General features: G+C 33.9%; 1 protein-coding gene across 2 annotated transcripts in view; it reads left to right on the top strand.

Annotated features, from left to right (window-relative positions):
• Positions 1-22,188, top strand: part of LOC106879701 (REST corepressor 3) — a 43,660-nt gene that overhangs the window by 8,531 nt on the left and 12,941 nt on the right. For both annotated transcript variants that reach the window (XM_014929376.2, XM_014929377.2), the window contains exon 3: positions 19,241-19,312. In XM_014929376.2, coding sequence (XP_014784862.1) covers positions 19,241-19,312 — 72 coding nt within the window. The remainder of the gene's footprint in view (positions 1-19,240; positions 19,313-22,188) is intronic.

Genomic DNA, 22,188 nt, shown 5'->3' on the forward strand with positions numbered 1-22,188 from the left:
TATATATATACATACACACACATACAGGTGTATACATGCAAGCATACATACATACATATATATACGTTTTATCTTACTCTCTTGCTCTTTCTCTGTATATGCATAGGACTGAGATATCTAGAGCCTTGCTGTACTTGAGAAGACCTGTTCTTCACAACAGAGCTGTTAATGTTACTCCTCTTGCAAGAGCCCTGTGTGGGCACCATTTAAAGTGCCACATAGCCAGTACCACATAAAAAAGCACTCATGCTGGTCCCATGTAATAGCATCTGTGCTGGTGCCACATAAAAGGCACCCAGCACACTAATAAAGTAGTTGATGTTAGAAAGGGCATCCAACCGAAGAAACCAAGCTGAATAACTTGAACCTGATGCAGCTGTCCTTGCCACTAAGGTCAAACCATCTCACCCATGCCAGCATGGAAAATGGACGTTAGATGATGATTTTATAGACACACACAAACACACACATTCATACATCCATTATCAATAATTTATTTAGCTTATACGTGTTTCCAATAATCTAGCAGAACATGTGTGAGCTAAAGAAATCGTCAATAATGAATCTTTATCCCCCCCCCCCCTAATATACTCTGTCATTAATACACTGATTGTAATTGGTGTTCTATATCTGATTTACAAGTTGCCCCTATTACAAGGAAAGAACAACATACGGATTACTATTGTAATAATTAGACAGTTTAGTTAACCCCCAGTTCTATTTCTGCAGAGTGCTTTAGTGTAGTTGATTAAACTAACAGTCTAGTCAGTTCACTACATCAGTGGTTACCTTCAGAGATGAACCCCATGTTTAGTGGATTATTGATTTTTTTTTTTTTTGTTCTTATAAAATTAAAAATTTCTGCTGTTGCTTACCTTTTCATTTCTTGCTTGCACACTGTTATTATTATTCCTTTGCAAAATGAATTATATTTACCAACATATCTGATGGTAAAATTGTTTAGTTTTGTATTGTGTTTACCATAGCTGCAATATGTCTGTTCTACCCACCACCATTTAGTATCTGTTCTCCATGCTGGCATGGGTTGGATGTATTGAACTATTTATGTAAATTCATAGATTTCTGACAAATCTAAAACATGTAAAATTTCATAAAAATAAAACAGAAAACAAACCCATTACATTTTGAATTACTTATTAGTGATTCTCTTTTTCGTTTTTTCCATTAATCAATCATTTAGTGTTATATGGGTTGTACTTATCTCACAATATTTCACTACTCATCATGGTATTCTGTTATTTTGTGCATACTGCAGAACTGAAAACTTATGTGTTGTGTCGCTTTTTTTTTTCCCCTTTAAAGCTGGATGTCTTTACCATAAACTAATGTTCTTACATTATTGATTTGGTATATATGTCACCAGTACTAGAGAGGTTGCTCAATAAGATGATTCTATTTTCTATTTGTTTTATTTTTTGGCATGGTTTTTACTTGGACCGTTCCCTTTATACTTACTGAAAATTTAAGGGAAATAGTGTGGTATTATGAAGACCTTATAGTGGTGACCTATTTCCATTGTATCAGGGAGACCTTTAGTTACCAAGGGAAGGTGTTACAATAGCAGTTGAACTAACATTAAAATAGGTACAAGTGGGAGATTAACATACCCATTGCAACTGGACTATGTTTTCAAGGTTGCTGGTGAAGGATGAAAGGTTACTTTGCTAAAAGTGGTTGAGAGGGCATACTGTACTGATGTTTCCAAACCCTTTTCCATCTTAAATAAAACAATGAGATAGAGTAAGTTAAATCCTGGAATTAAAATTTACAGTATTCTTAGCTTGGTTATTGAACATATAATTAGTTTTATGTTGTTGGTGTCCCTGATTATATTCCTCTTCATCCCCAGTTCAGATTGATAAGTGCTATCCATTTGAATTGTAATGAATTACAGTTATATAACTATTTTACCAAATTTTAAAACTAAATATTAAGATTTAAAAGAAATATGTTTAAGATGGAAGGTTAATAATAGTATTATTTCATCATTATCATCAAACATCCATATACCTTGCTGGCATGGGTCAGTCATTTTGACAGGATATGGAGAGCCAAAGGGCTGCATCTTGTTCCAGTGTGTTGACTTTGGCATTGTTTCTATGGCTGCATGCTCTTCCTAATACCAACCACTTTCCAGTTTGTAATGAGTGCTTTCTGTGTGCCTCTAGTGCTAGTGGGATTGCCGAGTAACTTGCAATAATTAAGACTTTAAGATAAAATGGCAAAATAAGTTAATGATTTGAAAAACTTCAGTTAAATGAGATTGTCCATGCAATTAATAGACAAATACTCCCTTTACTGGTATTTAAAATCTGAAAAGAATCATATAAGATAATTCCCTTAAGATCACATATTTTCCTAAAACTTCAATCATGCTGATAGGAGTGGATCTGGTCTTTAAAGTCAACAGGTAAAAACAACTGACATTGTTATGGTTTTATTGGATCTCCTCAGTTGGCAAGAAATGGAGGAAACATAGTAATGTTGGTAATATCTATAATAATAAAAGTGAAATTCTGTCTGTCTGTTTGGGACCCCTGTATCTCAGTCTACATTTTCTCTACATAGACATATACTTTTTTGGAATCAGGATGATCCCGGGATTGAAAATCTACCTTGCATTTGGTTCTTGAACATCCAGCATTGGGATCTAATTTAAAAGCATTTGGGTTGGTATTTCTAGCAGGTAAAGCTTAACTGATTCATGCCATCTTGGTTGGTGTTTATCAGATGACGTCAGAGATCAAGGGTGAGATAAATGACATTCACTTTGTTAATTTTGTATCAAGATAAGAACTTTGGGACAAATTGGCCAACAATTGGAATTTAACTTGGGACTGGAACAGTAGAATAATTGCATTACAGAATTCTCATCTGTCCTTAACCTCTGATCAAACACCACTGGTGCATATAGTCATACTATTTAGCTCTCTTTAGTTTGGGGCTGCAGACCCAATTAACCCTCCACAGGAGCTAGCTTATAAGTCTGCATGGAGTGCAGCTTTTAAGCTAGTGAATAATGTAACTGAGTAGGGAAATGTCTCGGTACCATTCTACATATTTGAAATACAGTAGGCTTTCATAATGCATTGAAAGTCTTGAATTAACAGAGATTTATAGACCAGCATAAACTATATAGTTTCCAAAAATCTGACCTGACCTTGTTGCAATTATCTCCTTTATTTTTACATTTTAAACCCTGTTATTGAGAATTTTCTTTTCTGCTAATTACATAGATAATTATAATTTTAGAACACCGTGTTACATATGCATGTGTGTTTATTGATTTATGTCCAGTTTCTGTAGAGGGATGGATTATGCATTTTGCTAAAAAAACTTCCTGCATGTCTTTATGGCCACACTGTTCTGCTCATCTTATTAACTACTCTGTGTGTGTGTGTACTTGGTAGTGTTTTATGTGACTGGCTTTACTTGTGTTACTAATACTTCTCAGAAAGGCTTGGGTGTTACAACTTTTTTCTAACTTTCAAATTTTAGTTTTTTTTTTTGTTTGTTTTGTCTTATATCATTGCTAATGTGGATGCATATTTTATCTTATTTCTCTACATAAATATGAAAACATTAGCAGTTCTTCATTGATCCAATGTAAGTGAGAGCTTTCTATGATTATAGAGAATACGCCAAATATTGAAATTTACTTCCCGTTGTAAAATAGAACTGAAAAAAGTGAAGCTTCAGATTACGTAACTTGTGATTTATTTTAAAATTTTCTATTGTAAAAGGAGACTTTCTTTCTATGTATCCTGACCTCAAGAATTTCCCTAGTTCTGTCATTTTCTTTTAACTTCTAATATTTCAACAGGTTTTTGCAGTAAATCAATTATAATCAACTTCATGAAATTTCCAAGATTAGAAAAATAACTTGTATATACCACAAAATATATTTATTAAAACCAGTCCCACCCCTGCCAGCATAGAAAGGTGGATGAATGTTAAACGATAATGATGATTCTGACAGAAAAGATTAAAACAATAGGCACTGCTTTTCTTTATTTTTCTTCAGAGTATATTCTCATATTTAATAACCTGCAAGTTTCATATTTTGTATAATAACCAAAACTTTATTTCTTAACAATGGTATTGTTTAGTCACAGATGAAGTTGGAATTAATAGACTGGAGATCTAAGGCAATTCCAGCCATTATCATTCCAGCTTTATTTCAGACATTGTGTAAAGGACTGTGTTAGCTAATGTGAAATTCTACTTTAAATGGCAGGATACGATTTAGGGAATATTAGGCTGCTATTTCTAGCAGGTTAATCCATCACATAGATTTGCTTAGTTATCAAAATGTCTTAAATATTTATTCATATGTACATATACTGGTTGTTGTCTTCTTTTTGTTATTACTGCTGATATGTAGAAAACTTGACTATAAAATTTCGTTTTTGGATTTTGTACAATGAAGTGTATAAGGTATGTCCCTTATTTTGAGTTGCATTATGGGCTATGTTTATGGTGTTCAACATTTAGCTCCATCATGGGGTGTCGCTATGTTCTGAGTTCAAATTCCGCCGAGGTCAACGTTGCCTTTCATCCTTTTGGGGTTGATAAATTAAGTACCAGTTTTGTACTGGAGTTGATCAAATCGACTGGCCCCCTCCCCCAAAATTTCAGGCCTTGTGCCTATAGTAGAAAAGATTTAGTTACATTGTGGTGTGGCTTGTAAGTAATGTCTAATATTCTACCATACAGTGGGGTGTATAGATATCTGGTATTTAGACTTCATACAGTAGTGTTTTGTTTCACTACATTCAACTTCCTTCATCTCCCACTCTCTTTTTGCATTCATGTGAGCTTACCTGGCCATTCACCCTATCCATTCCTGTGTACTACTTCACTTATATACACCACCTTCAAACTTGAGGGTATGCCTGACGCATCCTCATCAACTTCTCTCTTTCCTCTCCTCTCTCTTTTTTTTCTGAGGAGTCGTGTATCTTGTCTACCGTAAAACACCTCTTTCTGTCCTTCCATCACACTCTAGCCTCTCATCACATGGCACAAAACCACCTCCCTCATTACTCCTTTCCCCCAGTTGAAGTGTCTTGCAAAATACTTAGTGACTTCACTGGTGCTGGTCATACATGAAAAGCACCCAATACTCTCTGTAAAGTGATAAGCAGTAAGAAGGGCATCCAGCCATAGAAACTATGCGAAAACAGACAGTAAAGCTTGGCACAGTCATCTGACTTGTTAATTCCTGTCAAACTGTCCAACCCATGCCAGCATGGAAAGTGGACGTTAAATGAATGATGAGATTATATATGTAGGCATTAACCCTTTTGTTACTGTATTTAGTTTGAGATGCTCTGTGTTTCTTTCAATTACTTTAAATATACCAAAGAATTTCGTAAAATAACTTTATCATTCAACTAGTGTTAGAAACATAAATTGTGACTAAGGTTTGGTGGATGATTTTAATTCAAAACTTATGAAAACAAGACATTTGTACTTAGAGCCAGAGCCGGTTTGGTAACGAAAGGGTTAAGAAGGGCATCCAATCATGCCTAAAACGGTGCATCCGAGTCTTGTTTAGCAGGTCAGTAATTCCAAATAAGAACTTATTCAGACTGTGATAATTGTCAAACTAATGCCAGCACGGAATAGCAGATGCAAAATGGTGATGTTGATGATGAAGGGTATCAGTGGTGTTCAATAATTAGCATGACACAGGATATGTAGATAGTGTCTTGTGTTCAATTTACATTGGTGTTTTCAGGATATATAGCATGTTTTTCACATTTGTTGTTTTAAGGGTACAGTAGTATTGTGTTGACTATGTTGTGTTTTGTATGTTAAAAAGAGAACAAAAAAAAACTTACGTCTAGTGTATAATGTCTGCATGTGACTGACTAATATAATAGGTCATGCTTCAAGTTTACAGTTGTAGAAATTTATCAACCACACCTCCCAAAAATATTAACACTACAAAGAAAATATAAACAAACTACATGGTAAAAAAAAAATCAACTGAAGTAGAAATAAATAAGAAACTAATGTCAATGCTTCATAAAGCATTGACTCACAAACAACCAGAATGGTTATCATATTATGTATGTGTACACATACTCTGATAAACATGCTGTGTGTCTGGTCTTAGGTGGCAACCTTTCAAAATAAATATTAACTCCTGAGTCTGGTAGGGACCAGTTCCTCCTACTTTACAAATGCTGGGGTTTCTAGTTAATGAGAGCTTCTGTTGGCCAGTATTCTGTGGCTTGTTTTCAATTAAATTGTTTCAGAACTGCGGTGTTAAATATAATATAGCCAATGTGGTTTTCTTATATTACAATTCACATAAAACTGCATTAAAAATTACCATGATGTTTAACATTAAAATGTATACTAATTACTATACTTTCATGTTGATTTTGTTATATTGGCACCTTAGTTGTATAGGAGAGAGTATCGTTGACCTTGGATAAAATTTAAGGGATAAAAACATACATTTCTACATACATTGGAAAAATTTAGAGGATATGCTTAAAAAAAAAAAATCAACTTTCCAGATTCTGTGGCCTATACACCAATGAGAATTTAGAAATCTCCTTTTCCTTTCTGGGAACATCTTGAATTCACAAGTTATATCTTTCTCCTGGCACAGGACTGTATTGAAGAACTACAAAAGCCCACCATGTTAACCAGTATTTATTTACAACACATTCTTCAGTTCAATAAAGCAAAAAAAAAAAAAAAAAAAAAAAAAAATCTTTAGGCTATCTTCCTTTACTTTGTAAACTGTAAGACCTACTACTACTTATCCCTATAAATTTTAACATACTTTCTTCCCGCCTTTATTACCCACTCCTGTCTTCTACACCTACATGTACATCTCTATTCCCAGTTTGCATATACCATTTCACAACTCTGTCATTGGGCCACAGTCTTTAGGTTACTGAGTACACTTTACATTTACTTTTTCAAGGCTCCCCACTTTAACTTTTGATAAGGTATTATTCACACTGTATTCAACTAAATGATCAGAGAAAGTGTAAGGTTGTAAAATCCTTCTGGTCCTGTCTGGCTGGTGCCATGAGATAATGCACTAAATAATACACAGTGTAAAGTTAGCCATAGGAACAGTATCCGGCTGTAGAAACCACGCCAGATGATACATGTACAAGCATCAGTCTTTTGTGATCAGTATGTCCTATGAATGGAGTGGGGTGACTCAACTTGTCCAGCTAATGCCAGTCTGGAAAGTCTTTGTAAAACGATGATGATGATGGTAGTGGTAGTCACGGGGAGAAAGAGCAGCATTGATAGACTCTTTCCAGGAACTCTGAGATTGATGGGAATAGTTTTCATATTGTAACTCTTTCTCTATTTGTTTACAGTAGTAATTTATTTCGGTAATAATAGCTTTATGCATCTTCTCCATAGGTCACACTTAACCAAAAAGCTGTTGGAGCGAATGTGGCAATGCAAATTTCTTGAACATTTATATTTAGTCTCAACCATTTTTTTATTGTAATTATTAGATGTTTGATTTTCATAGTAGTTGTATTTAATTTACTTAGAATATAATTTAAGCATTGTATTATGAACTATTATTTATATCAGGATTGACATTTGCAATATATCGTTTATAGCAGATTTATTTACCTATTTCATTATTTCTATTGTATTTGTGTTCTAAACGTAAATAATTTTTTGATTCTTTTCAATTAAAGAATAATTGTTGTGCTTTAGGTTGATGGTTACTTTCTCACCAGCACGACATAGTGTTTACCACTAATATAGCTTACATTTACAGGTTTAATAGTTAGTGATATTCAGCTGTCAAAAAAAAATTGTTTTTTTAACAATTTGTGAAAATGTTTAAGAATGTAAGCCTGAGAAAATGTGTAAAATACTACAAATATCTGATAATGGGTTTTCCGCTTGCATTGCACCAGCTGAACATAGCACAAAACAAACATTGTTTGTTAATAAAGTTAATTTTCTTTGTAAACATGATGAAATAATTTGGCTTGACAGTTACTGAAGAGTTTATGTACAACCAGTTTTCTCAAAGGAAATAAATAGAAATGAGAATAATTATAACCAAATAAATATTTACTATCAAATCTTCCTTCATTGTGTTGCAATTTCAGATATATGACTACTTGAAATATCTGTGGTTTAGACTAGGAAACTTCTCTTTGTGAGTTGGGGGCTTTCTGTTATGTCTAAGAATATTAAATGCCTACTTTTTGATGAAATGGAGGTATATCACCTTTGAACATCTAATTGCCCAGTGTAGCCAGTTGTATCCACTAAACTTCTTTTTTGGTTTGCCCATCTATTTGGACATCCTCCAGAAATCACTATTTAAATTGGTGACACTGTCATCGGGTGTAACTAAAACCATGCTTTGCTGTAAGTCATCAGTGCAGATCTCATTGATTCAAATATTCATGTGTCTTTGCTGAATAGGCACAGACTTTAAGTGACCTCTTCAACTTGAAACTGGCTGGCTGTGTGTAACCCCCCCTCCAGGTAATCTGGACCCACTTGTTCATCTTCTTGTCACCCACATTGTCCATTCCACCAAAAATATGCAGTAACTACTTCACCTAGCCCTTTCTCTGCAGTATGTCAGCCTTCTATAATCCCTCCCTATCTCATGTGTCTAACTTGCAACCTGTTCAAGCGAGACTTAAAGCAGTTTTGGAGGGTCCTTCAGACCAAACATAAAAATAATAAATCAGTTAAGCATGAAAAATATGTAGCAATTAATATGAAAACCTGATATATGTTTTGATGGACAACTATAGGAATTTGTCTTACAGTGTACATAGAGAATACATTGTTATGAGGGGAGAATATGCACATCATATATTTAGTATATAGTTAAGTAGAATATGAGAGAAAAGGACTTAGACTTGCACCACAGGGTTTCAAGCATACATTCTTGCAAGCCTTTCAAATAAAATGCCTCCTTTCAGTTAGCTAAATTGTTTTAGTAACTTTTGTGCTTTTTTGTTTTTAAGATCATTACCTTTATTTCTCACCAAAATTAGATTCCAATGTCTTTGGTTTCTTAGAAGCTCCTGATGGATGTAAGTTTGGGGTTTATTATAGTAACTAACCAAACACTATGTAAAGATAAATATTTAGTTTTCATTTGTTAACTTTTTAATATTTAGGTCAAATTGTTAACCACAATGTGTTTGTGTACAGTCAATGGTGCCTGAGTGTGACTAACTTAGTAACTCAACATCTTTAGTTAAAGTTATTGATTTCACATAAGTAAATAATGCAGCTCTTCAGTGAGGCATGCATGACACAGCCTCCTGTTTTTTCTTTCAGTTGTAGTCTTTGTGCCTTGATTGTGTCCCCCAAGCTGATTTTATCGCGTCTCTCTACAAATATATGAGCTTTTAGTGTTCACTTTTCGATCTTGTGTGAAGCTTTTCATCGTGTATAGAATATATGTATTAGAAACTTAACTTCCTTTTGGAAATTAGAACAAAGAAACAACATAAGTTAAAGTTTTATACACTGAAACTTTTAAAATGTTAAGTTTATTTAGAAACTCTTACAGGAGACTTGATCTGAAATGTTTCTGGTCAAAGAAGATATCCTGATCTCAAGAATCCTATTTCATTCAATTTTTTGTATTCTTTTCAATATTTTACCAGTCTCTTACAGAATTGGTTTTAAATACTGTTGTCAATTCCAATTGATTATGGTGAAGGGTTAATAAAAATAGTATTGAGGGTATATCTAAAGATATAATCTCAATAGAGTTTGTGTTTCACTGGCTGCACAAAATGAGGGGAAAAGATATGTGCAGTTCTGCTCTCATATAAATTACAGAAACTGAAGAAATTGTGTTGCAATTAGGAAGTTGAGGAATGTGAGTTTCTGCAGTGTCAATCTTGCAACATGTGGCTTTGCATTACCATGGAGCAGAATTGGGCTACATCGATTCACCAGTGCAGGTCTCATTTTTTGCGAGTGAGCATACATTTTAGCAAGATGATTGCAGTAAACCTCTGCTGTAATGCTTTGATTGGCTTCCAGAAAACTGTAATGGACAACACCAATTGCAGACCACCAGACAATCACCATAATCTTTTACTGATGCAACTTTGACTTTGGGAAATGTTTGGAGGACTCATCACGACCAAGCCATTGACCTGATTGTTTATGGTTATCATAAAGGATCCACTTTTCGTCACAAGTGACTATTCGGTCAAGAAAAGGATCATTGGTGTTTCGCAGGAAGGCATTGAGCACACTTCAAAACGCGGAACTTTTTGATTTTCATTGAGCTCATCATGCAGTACCCATTTATCAAGCTTTTCCACTTTACCAATCTTCTGTAAATTGCATGAGACCATTGCAATACTGACACCAAGTGCCTGAGACATTTCTCTGACACTTTGACATGGGTTTTGTACAACAGTTGCTTTCAATTGTTCACTGTCAAGACTGCGTGACCATCCTGGAATTTCTGAAACCACCTTCATATTGTGCGATCTCCTGTGGACCCTTCTCCCCCATGTTCTGTTAATATTGGCAGCAATTAATATTGCCCAAGCTTGAACTCAGGCAAGAAAAGTAAGCAAAGGTCCTTTTTTGTCCTGTTCATAATTAAGGGCATCTATACTTCAAGACTGTTTTCTGTCTGAAATAAGTAGAAAATTATTTATTAAGTATGTTGAAATTCGCCTAAAATATAATTAAAATACTATGATAAAATTGCGTTTCAAAACACAACACTTAGAGCTGCCATTATTTTCAGAACAACTTTAATGTTACCACCTATTACTTCCTCTTTGATCCACTTCTATTTACCTTACATTCCCCTAAACCAAGAATCACCATTGTCTACATCTCCACCCATGTTCATACACTTATGAAACCACCCACCTAGCCATCTCTGGTTCTTTGTCCCGATTTCTTTATCCATCTTCATATACCTTGAGAGTATCCCCTCCACCAGCTTTTGTCCTCTACAGCAAGACACCGGTTCCTGTCCTATTCTGTTTTAGCTTCTCAGTATCTGGCATAAAGCCACTTCCCTCAATAATGTAACCCCACTCTGTTAAGGGGTCTTGTCATGTAAATTACTTGATGACCTCACTAGTACTGGTTCTGCGAAAAAAAACAGCACACACCTTAAAGTGGTTGGTATTAGGAAAGACATCCAGCCATAGAAACTTTGCCTGGGCAGATGTTAAAGCTTAAGGCAGCTTTCTAGGATCTCTTGTAGGATTCTGTCAAACTGTCCAACCCATTCTAGTCTGGAATACGGCTGTTGAATGATGATTTAACTCTAGGATTCAGATCATTGTCAAATGTAATGATTATTTATTCACATCGTTTGAAATTAATCACGCATTATCTTGTAGCTCAGTGTTTTCAATGATGTGATTGTTTATTTTTAGAATGACATTATAGGGTAGGTGTGAGAGGCCTGATTTGTTCAGATTGAACATAAAACAGATAGAATAAATGAGGTGGATATGGCCAACTTAAATGCTAAAGGGTTGAATATGACAACCAGTTTATTTCTTGTCAATTTTATGTTGTCTTAATGTATGTGTAATAATTTCTATTTAAGCAGTGCACAGTCTTGCTTCATGTGGATTTTTTTTTATCAAGTTCTGTTATTAATCCAGGTGTCATGCATTAACTTGTACCTGTATTTGTATGTTTGGTATTAATATTTAGTTATATCATGTAGTGCATTAATGGTATCTAGTATTTTGTTATTGGGTAAACCTAAGGATTTGAGTAGACCTCTAATGAAAGGCATTCCAACCATGACCAGCTTGTCTTCTGTTTTTAGGCTTAGTGTAATCTGTATGTTTCTTTTTTGAAGGTGGTATGGTACAATTTGAAGAAAATTTGGCTGCTGTTTCTACCTGTCAAACCACCATGTAGAAGCTCACTTATTGGCTTGTTAAATTTTTAGTTATACTATGGGGTATGTGAACCAGTGTTCTTCATGGGGATGGGTGGGGATAAAGCAACTGGGCAAATTGCCATATTTAGACAAAAGATGGTTTTCAACTATGGATGGGTCTTTGCTGTTGACCATGGTAAAGAAAGAAGAATTATATGGCTGCAAACTCTATTTTGTCTTCTCATAAATAAAGAGTGTGAAAGTGCCAAAATTTTACTATTTGTTTTGTGAGAGTGGAGGATGGTGTTTGTCAGTCTGAGAAACACTGGTCTAAATTATATTTGATATTTACATATTCCATGGCATGTATAGACAGTGTCTAATATTTAGTTATACCATGGATGTATATTTGGTGTGTAATATTTAGTTAACTCCAGGTGAACTCTGAATGAGCAGACCCATGATCAAAGGCAGTTTGATCTAGGTCTATCTTGACCAGTATATTCTTCCAATTTTAAAGACAGTTTGGCTATGATATGTTTAACTGCTATTTCTAGCAGGTCTAGCAACTGTGTATGGACAAGGCTACTAATAAAATTTTCAAATGCCTTGCATCCACTCAGGAAAAGCTAAAATTATAAAAATATTGTGCTTGAATAGAAATATACCAGTGGACCCGTGAAAAATTCACAGAAAACATTAAAAATGTAAGCATCTGTAAACAGTGTACCTGTGCCATGAGAAATGTTTGTATATTATGACTGTCTTTACGTTCTGAGTTCAAATTCTGCCGAGATCGACTTAGCCTTTCGTCCTTTCGGGGTCAATAAATTAAGTATCAGTTGTGTACTGGGGTCGATCTAATCAACTGGCACCCTCCTCACAAAAATTCAAGCCTAGAAAAGTATATTGTGACAGTTACAGAATATAGAAAGTAATGTAACACCAATGACTAAATAGTCCAACCAAAATATCTGTTACACAAACGTAAATGGAATTACTATTTAACCTTAAAATGCATCATACATATTCAAAGAACCTTAATGTACAAATTGAAATGCGAAAGAACGGCATAATAAATGGATTTATGAATGAAAGTTTGGTAATTGTGTTTATTTCCACCACACAACACTTATTATTGCAAACACGTTTTAACTAACCTAAAACTATACACACAGACAAATACATTCATATATATGTCTCAAGTTGTACCTGTAATTCAAAGGGGCCAGCCTTGTCGTATTCTGTGTGAGGCTGAATATCCCTGAGAACTATGCTAATGTTATGCATGTCTGTGGAGTACTCAGCCATTTGTGAGTTAATTTTATCCTTGTGTGGTAATGAAAAGTTAAATTGACATCCAATATTTGCTCTGAACTTTTCTTTGGATTTATGTATCTACTGTCTCTCTCACTTTCTCTCTTTCTCTTTCACTTCCTTTGTGCCCCCCCCCCCTTCTCTCCTGCTTTTGATTTAACAATGTGTATATGTATCTATGTATCTACTCTTGCAATGTGATAAACATTTAAAAACACAAAACGAACGCTGTCACCACTCACTGTCTCTTTCACTCTCTCACTTTCTCACTCCCCCTTTCTCACTCTCTCTCTCTCTCACTCTCTCTCTCTCTCTCTCTCTCTCTCTTACTTCCTCTCTGTCCTCCTCTCTTGCTTTGCCACTTCTTTGAAGGAAGTGTGGTGCACACAACAGGTATGTACAAAAACAAAAAGTTAGCGTATTGATATTATTGATGATTACTCATAATTACTCTTTCAATCTCCTTGAAAGTGAAAATGAATTTTAAAAAAATTCTTTTCCAGTTTACACATAATGCATTCTTTAGCATTCAGGTTAATTTATCGAATATATTGCTTATTGATCCACATTTAAAAAAAAATAACCATGTAGTATCTTGTAGTTTCAAGATTTTGAAGATATGATTGTTTAATTTTAGAAGACATTGTAGGGTAGGTTTGAAAAGCTGGATCTGGCCAGTTTCAACATGAAACAGGTAGAATATTTGAGCAGAGATGGCCAGTTTAAATGCTTAAGAGTTAAAGAATAGTGTTTTTTGTTCTGACCCAGTTCATTAAAGAAAATATTATTTCAGCACATGCTGAAAAATATGTCAAGATAATTAGTCACAAAGGAATAGTATTTTGAATCATGAAGTCAATATTTTATGTCTTTTAACTATTCAAGAATATTTTGCTGTCGAAATTAGTAAGTTTGTCTGCTGTTTAGTGATAACTTCTCCATTGATCTTCACCATTTGGTCTGCTTTCAGGCACAATAGATGAGAAATGAGAAGTTAGGATTATAAACTGCTTTTGGGTCTAGTATCTTTAATAATTTCATCTTCACAAAAAAGCAGAGTTTTTCTTAATTGAATACAGCTCCACTAGGAATTTCAAACTATCAATCTTAAACTTTCTAATGTTCTTTATCATCAAAATATTCAATAATTAAATGCGCTGTTGCCTTTCTTCCATCATTGTTTTTCTCTTTTCATCTTTAATGAACAAACTCTAGAAGTTCTTGTATTCTGATGATGTCATTAAATATAGTATAAACTTGTAATGCTCAGATTGGAATCCAGCATTCAGTAAATTCCCTTTCTGTAGTACATTCTGAAGGAAAAGTAGCATTTCGTTGCCACCAACTTTCAATTCATTTCAGAAATAGAGAAGTAAATCTGTAAATTGCTCTCATATCACACTGAAACTTTCTAATGTTTTTTATCATCAAAATATTCACTGATTGAATGTGCTGTTGTCTTTCTTCTTTTCATTGTTTTCTTGAGAAAGCTTACTTGGTTTGTGCAAATTTAGGTATATTGTGGCAATCTGTCACAATTCCTTCAATAAGTGTGAACTCTAATCTCTTGCCCCTGTGAGAGATTAAAAAAAAAACCCTCTATATATGAGAGCAATATGCTGATGGCATGACTAGCATCAGAGGGGAAAGAATGACCAGTGCATCCCAGAATAAAAACAGATTACACAGCATCTTGGTAATTTCTGGAATCCATTTTTGGTACTCTTCATTGAAGAATAGCTATTGCTTGAGAATCTTGTGATATTTTCTAAAGTAGATTTTCTTTCATGCAAGGTGTATTTGATAATATTATAAAGACCAAAAGTCATTGGATTTTCATCACTTACAATAATTAAAAATGCATCTTCAGCACAATTCTTTTTCAAATCAAAGTACTTCACAACTCTAACCAAGACTTGTGTAACTGATGTCTGTATATTATCAGTTATGATAGAAAATTCTTGTCTTAGAGATAGCCATGATAAAAGAGCATATAATGAAATGCCCTCTTGTACACTGTCAAAAGATGGTTGCTTGTAAAAGTAATGTTGTTCTGAAAAATACACAGCAAATAAGCAGTTCACCTTGCCTGTTCATTCTTTGTTGACTTCTTTTCTGGCTTAAATCGAGAAATTTCAACACAAGGTTTAGCCCTATTAGACATTTAGACATTTTAATGATTTTATTCAAAAGTTTGTTTTATTAACACACATTTTACATTTCTTAGTAACAATATTGCAAGATTTACTGTAGCTAACTTCATCATTTTTAACTTGTAGCCAGTCCTTAAATTCAGGATTCTGCAGCCAATCTTCCTTGTATGACTCTGTATGATATCATTTCCTTTCTTAGTGGGTGTTTTTATTTCACCATTTATTATGATAGAAGGCAGGGTGTGATAGGAAAAATAGGAACACTCACTCATACACAAGTCATGATGCATGATAAGCACCAACACTGAACAGTAGGGTTGCCAGGCACAAAGGGCCTCATGTACAGCTTATATATAAATCATTTAATGTCATGTCTCGTTAGTTTTTGAATGTCACTTTTGATATCTATATGCACTGGATTCATGATTTTACATAGTTTATTAAACTCGCATTGTGATTTGGATTTCTTTGATTTCATCTGTGTATAATTTGGAATATGTTTGTGTATTGAATGTCATATAGTTCCATAAGGTTTTTGTTGCTATTGATGTTGTATAGGAGAATTTTAAAATATTTTTATGTTAGGTTTATGAAGTTAATTTTGTGTGTATGTGTGAAGTGCTCTGTTTTTTAAATATATTCTGTGCTGACCTGTGATGTTGGAAAAGTAAATAATTTCTTTCTTTTTTTTTCTTCTGATAAGAAGTATTGCTTTATTCTGATTCCACGTACTCTTAAGTGGATGTTAGGTAACTTATCTGATTAGGATGGCGATAGCACAGATGAACTGAATTTCATAAAATTGTCTGATGAATTCTTGGAGTTGGTCTTCATTAAAAAAAAAAAATGTAACTAGTAGTTTGGAACTATATATGTTTGACCATTTCATCTGAGTCTGACACAGTAGCAGATGTTTCTGACTTCAAAGAAACATCTGTTTACACCATTTGTAAATACCTTTAAAATGGCATGAATTGTCCTAAAATCTCTTTTCCTCTCCTGATGTCTAGTACTTATATGTAACTGGTGCAGGTGTGGTTGTGTAGTAAGAAGTTTGCTTCCCGACCCCACATGGTTCTGGGTTCAGTCCCACTGCATAACACCTTGAGCAATACAGCCTTGGGCTGACCATTGCCTTGTGAGTGTATCTGGTAGATGCAAACTGAAAGAAGCCCATCATGTAATATATATATATGTGTGTGTTTGTCTCTCGCCATCACTTGACAACTGGTGTTGGTGTGTTCTTGTCCTCCATAACTTAGCGGCTCAGTATAAGATATCAATAGAATAAGTACCAGGCTTAAAAAGAAAACTAAGTACTGGGGTTGATTCATTTAACTAAAATTCTTCAAAGCAGTGCCCCAGCATGGCTGCAGTCTAATGACTGAAACAAGTAAAAGGTAACTGGGTTAAAAAAAAAAAAAAATTACAGTTTTTAATGTTATAAATTAAGAAATAGAAGTATTTCATTAGCATATTCTGTAAATCTTTCTAATAGCGTAAAAGGGATTTTTTTCCCCCTCTCTTTGCACCAAAATACTTAAAACCCTTCACCATTGCTTATATTCTGCCACTTCTTGTCATGCTACCATTAGTCAGCCTTCTGCTGCAGTAGTGACTGGAAACAAACCACAAGTGACTGCTGATTGGTTGCAGAGCAAAGTAATCAGCAGCAGCCTCCTCAGGTTAAATTTTTTCCCTTATTGACTCAGATCTCACGGAGCGCTAAAATCTTTGTACTAGCAGTTGTTGGGAAACCATTTAATATCTTAAATTTTAAAATGAAATTTCATTTGCATTAAAAATAAATTAGATTGAAATTTGATTTTATTTAGTAATATGTTTCTTTTAAAATATTGTATTGGCGTTAAGTTTGTTTTTCAGCTAGATACTTTTGAATCCTATTGCACTTCACGGTATCTTGGGCCTGTTTTCGATTGTAACTTTGGCTTAACTAGTGCTTTGTGAGTAGGATTTTGTTACATATAACAAGCTTTCACTTGGTTTCTGTACATGTCAGTGTTGATTTCAAAGCTGTAACTTAGTGATTTAAAAAAAAAAAAAAAATGCTAGGGTTGAAATGATTGACTAAAAGTCATTGATGTCAGTGACTCAGCAGGGCCACAATGTGAATGGCTGAAACCAGTAAAAGAATACATAAAATGTTCACTCATATTAATTATCCACTTCAGTGCTTTTGTTAAAATGAATTGTAAAAGATAAGTTCATCTGATGATCCAGCAGTGTTAGTAAATGAAAGTACAACATAGTAAATATTAGTGTATGCATTTGGACAACTTTACGTGTGTTTTCTAAATTTATTAAACCAACTATTACACAGTATATTTTAATGATGATAAAATAATATTCCTAACTCCAAGTTTAGAAAATATATGGAAAAGAAAGTTGTCATTCTGAAATATTACACTTTTTCAAAAAGCGTGATAATGTGAGACCTTGTATTTTTAGTAACCTTGAGGATTCTACTCGCATGCTGTTCATGTTTAGAGGGAGGCCTGTTTTCTTAACGTGTGTAGTGTTTCATTGAATTGTCGACGGCTACAAGATTGGTGTCTCTTTCCTCAGTTCTGTATTCTTTGTATTGTCACTTATTTCATTCAACCCTCTTGTTACCGTATTTCTGTTGAGATACTCTGTTTCATCATCATCGTTTGATATCTGTTTTCCATGCTGGCATGGGTTGGATGGTTCGACTGGGGTCTGGGAAGCCAGGCGGCTGCACCAGGCTCCAATCTGATGTGGCACTGTTTCTACAGCTGGATGCCCTTCCTAATGCCAACCACTCCGAGAGTGTAGTGAGTTCTTTCTACGTGCCACCAGCATGGGGCCAGAGGGGGCTGGCATCAACCACGTTTGGATGGTGCTTTTTATGTACCACCAAAGAATTTAGTAAAATAACTTAGTTATCATTAAGATAATGATAGGAACATATATTGTGACTTAGGTTTGGTGGAAGATTTTAATTCAGAACTTTTGATTTTAAATCAGAAGAACATTTGTACTACAGAGCCAGAGGTGGTTTCAGATGGGTTGGTATCAAAAGGGTTAGGGCATGAGAGTATGGATCAGTTTGGTTTTAACTGTTACAGTTTTGCTGTTAAGGAAATAGTTCAAATTTTGGTTCTTTACAAAGCCAGTTGAGATGCTGAGGAAAAGTTATTTTATTATTTTTATGTATGTGTTTACTCCATCTATTGTAGTTTCTGCTTGATAATCTAATCAATTCTTTTGACTAGCATACCTTATAAGTAAATCCTTTAATCCCAACTATATATCTGTCAGTGGAGAATTCTACCTACACTAACTGAGAAGTTAGCATTAATGACAATTATTGCAATGATTTTAATCTAATACTAATAATCATTTCTTAGTTTTTTTTTTTTTTTTTTTTTTTTAAATTTTTTTTTAAAAATAATTAAACTTAGATTTTTATTTTCCTTTTCACATGGTTTTCTAAATTTATACAATTGCTACAGCCATTTTGCTGTCTGAAAGGCAGTACATTGTATTGCTCTCTTCTGTCCTCTCTCTGTTCACAATCTAGTGGTTAGCTGCATGAAATACCATCCAACTTTAAAAGTATTTTGTCCAACAATTTATATACATAAATAGAAACAGTTTTAACTTTTGTAGCATTGGAAAGTAGATGTAGAGCAATTTTTAAAGAATTAGGGTTCAATACCAAATATTTTAGTTGTCTTAATTTGTAATTTTTAAAACGCTTACAAACCAAAGAAATTACAAACATGACAATAATGATGGTTTGTAGAATAATGTTTGTTTTTTAACGTTTTACATTATTTGAAAATTTATCCTCCAGATTTTTAAACATTTTTCCTTTGTGTATTTATTTTCATTCAAGATGGCAAAAATGATGTACGGACTGATGCTATGCTTGTGTGGGCTCCCAATGCTGATCTATGTGAATCAAGAAGTAAGTAGTGACAATCTATTTACAAATAATTTCTAGAAGGGCACTATTTGGAAAAAAAAAAAAAAAAGGGCTGAGAGGGGAAGGAAAAATTGTCCAAGCCAACCAGCCTGTCATTATAAATACATGATCAATGTTTGGGTTGCTGGCAAATGTTGGTTCATGTACTTCAGTGTTCCTTGAACTGTAAACATCTCTCTTAATCCTTTCTTTATTATATTTCTAACCAAAATAAACTCCTTATGTGTTTCAGTTAAATGAAAAAATAATTATGAATTTAGACTGGTGTCATAAGACAACTTTTTTTTTTATTTATTGACATACAAATGATTTTTGGACAAAATTTAAAGTGCAGAAGCCTAGTGGACCTTAGAAATAATACATTTCTAAACCTCTGAGAGAGATTTATGCAGTAGTGATATGTTGAAGTAGTTGTATGATGTGAACTTCTTCAACGTATCACTACTGCATAAATCTCTCTGAGAGATTTAGAAATATATTATTTCTAATTTTGAAATCAGTGAATGTATTTCACTAGAATAATTATATGTTTACAAGAGCTTGACAGGCATCTTTGACTAGCAGGTCATGCTACTCCAGACTGATGATGAGCAAAGACTCAGAAATATGTCTCTGGATGCAGGCTTAGCTGGGTGGAGGTGCTTGTCTCCCCCTTGTAAACATAAGGACACAGGAAATGTGTCAAGGCCGACAGGAAGTGGTGCGGCTTCCTAGGTCTAAACAAACAGTAGTATTATTCCCTTCAAGTTGACAGCATACAACTACTTCCTAGTGAACCTATTCTAAAAAAGAGAAACATGAAAAATAGTATTTTTGTGAGAAAAATTTCTTTAATAGATTTATCTGAGAAGCTTTTACATATCATCAATAAATGAATAAAAAAATAGTTTTATGAAACCAGTCTGAATTCATTGATTATTTTAGAATTTAATTAAAATGTATAAGGGTGTAATGTAATTAGAAACACAGAAACGATTGTGTTTAATAGGAAACAGATTTCAAACAGTCTGCATGCACCAAGCTTTAGAAATGACATTTTCATGTTCAATTTTAGGTTAGATTAATATCTGAGATGAGTTATTAATAAGATTATAATTTTTCAGACTATTAATCTCATCCTTAGAGATGAAGCATTTTCCAGTATTTATTTGTATGCTACATTCCATTAAAGCTTAGTGGGCAAGAACATTATTACTCCTGATTTAGTAATAAAGGTTCCTAGTTCAAATCCTGTATGGCATACACATCCAGAGATAAAACATCTGATGGGTTAGGGATCAACCTGATTGAAATGTGTAGCTTGTAAATCTGAAAAACCTTTTCATCTAAAGAGAAGGTTAATTGTCTGAAAAATTTTAATCTTATTAGGTTAGATGTCTTACAACTGGGTACTTTAGTAAATGCTAATCACACTAACGAGAGGTTATTTTCAAAGATGAATAGAACGGTTAACTTTGATGGTATTGGTTGAATGAGTTGGCATTCCAGCATGTGCTATTTGTTGTGAGCCATTGCATCTATGAAATGCTATTTCCTAAGATTCTACTGTGCTAAAAGCAGCTTGCTATTACATGCTAAACTTCTTCGGTCACCACTCATTGTCCAGTCATATCACATGTCCTTATTAGTTCACTCATCTTTCCTGCAGTCTCATGCTGAATTACATTCTCAGTCTCAATATTCTCTGTCTTTCATACAAGTTAACATAATATTCAACAGATCATGCACGACTCATTTCTCTACTCCTTCTGCAGATATGTATTTGATGCCCATATCTTGCGACCATTGAGCAAGACTACTTCTCTGATGTACCTAGGATATTGTTTTCTATTATCAATTAAGGTCTTATTAGCCTTTAATCTGTTAATGTTTCAATATTAGACAACCTTTTTTTAGGTCTGGAACATTTTTTGCAGTTCTTTGGCATCTATCAATGAGAAGCAGGTCACTAGCAGATAAAATTTTTTAGGAACATTTGATCTTGATATTGTAATTGTATCCAATATACTGGTCTTATTGATAAATAATTTTAAATATAATAGATTTCAGTGACCTCTTTAGGGGTATGCTCTGCTTCTTGCATTTGATGCCCAAAATTGTAATTTCTTTTTCTTTGTATCTCTTTTACTTAACCCTTTAGCAAAAAACCAACCATATCTAGCCCCCAAATTCTACCTGTTTTATGTTGAAAGTGGCCATATTATACCTCTCACACTTACCCTACAGAGTTAATCTAAAAATTAACAATCGCATCCTCAAAGTCTAAAAGCTACGTGACAATTAATTTTTAAAAATATAATCATAACATTTGACTGAATAATCTGAATGCTAAAAGTTAAACTATTACATGACTATATCAGTAATTTTAGATTGTTGCTACTACCATTCTTAGTTGGTAATTTATCTACCTGGTCCCAATTTTTAATTATTTATAATAAAAAAATTTATTAGCATTAATGAAAATTATTTTTAGAAGGAGTAAGGGAGGCAACCCAAGATCTCATTGAATTAAAAATTAAAATGATGTTCTGGGTGGTATGGAAGAGTTTGATCTTTGATATCTGTGATAGCAACTCTTGACAGGTTTTTCTTACTCAACCTTTTCGGCAAAGCATAGTCAGCACAAAGCTGTTATCTCTGAACAACTTGAATATTATGTAACTTCAGTGTGAATAAAATTTATTTATTAGTGAATTTAAAATAATCTTTTCTACTCTAGGAACAAGGCCCAAAATTTTTCAGGAGGGGGTCAGTCGATTAGATCAACCCAGTATGCAACTGGTACTTACTTTATCGACCCCAAAAGAGTGAAAGGCAAAGTCGACCTTGGTGGAATTTGAACTTAGGGCATGCTAACG

This window comes from Octopus bimaculoides, chromosome 11, assembly GCF_001194135.2.
Source record: "Octopus bimaculoides isolate UCB-OBI-ISO-001 chromosome 11, ASM119413v2, whole genome shotgun sequence".
NCBI lineage: Eukaryota > Metazoa > Mollusca > Cephalopoda > Octopoda > Octopodidae > Octopus > Octopus bimaculoides.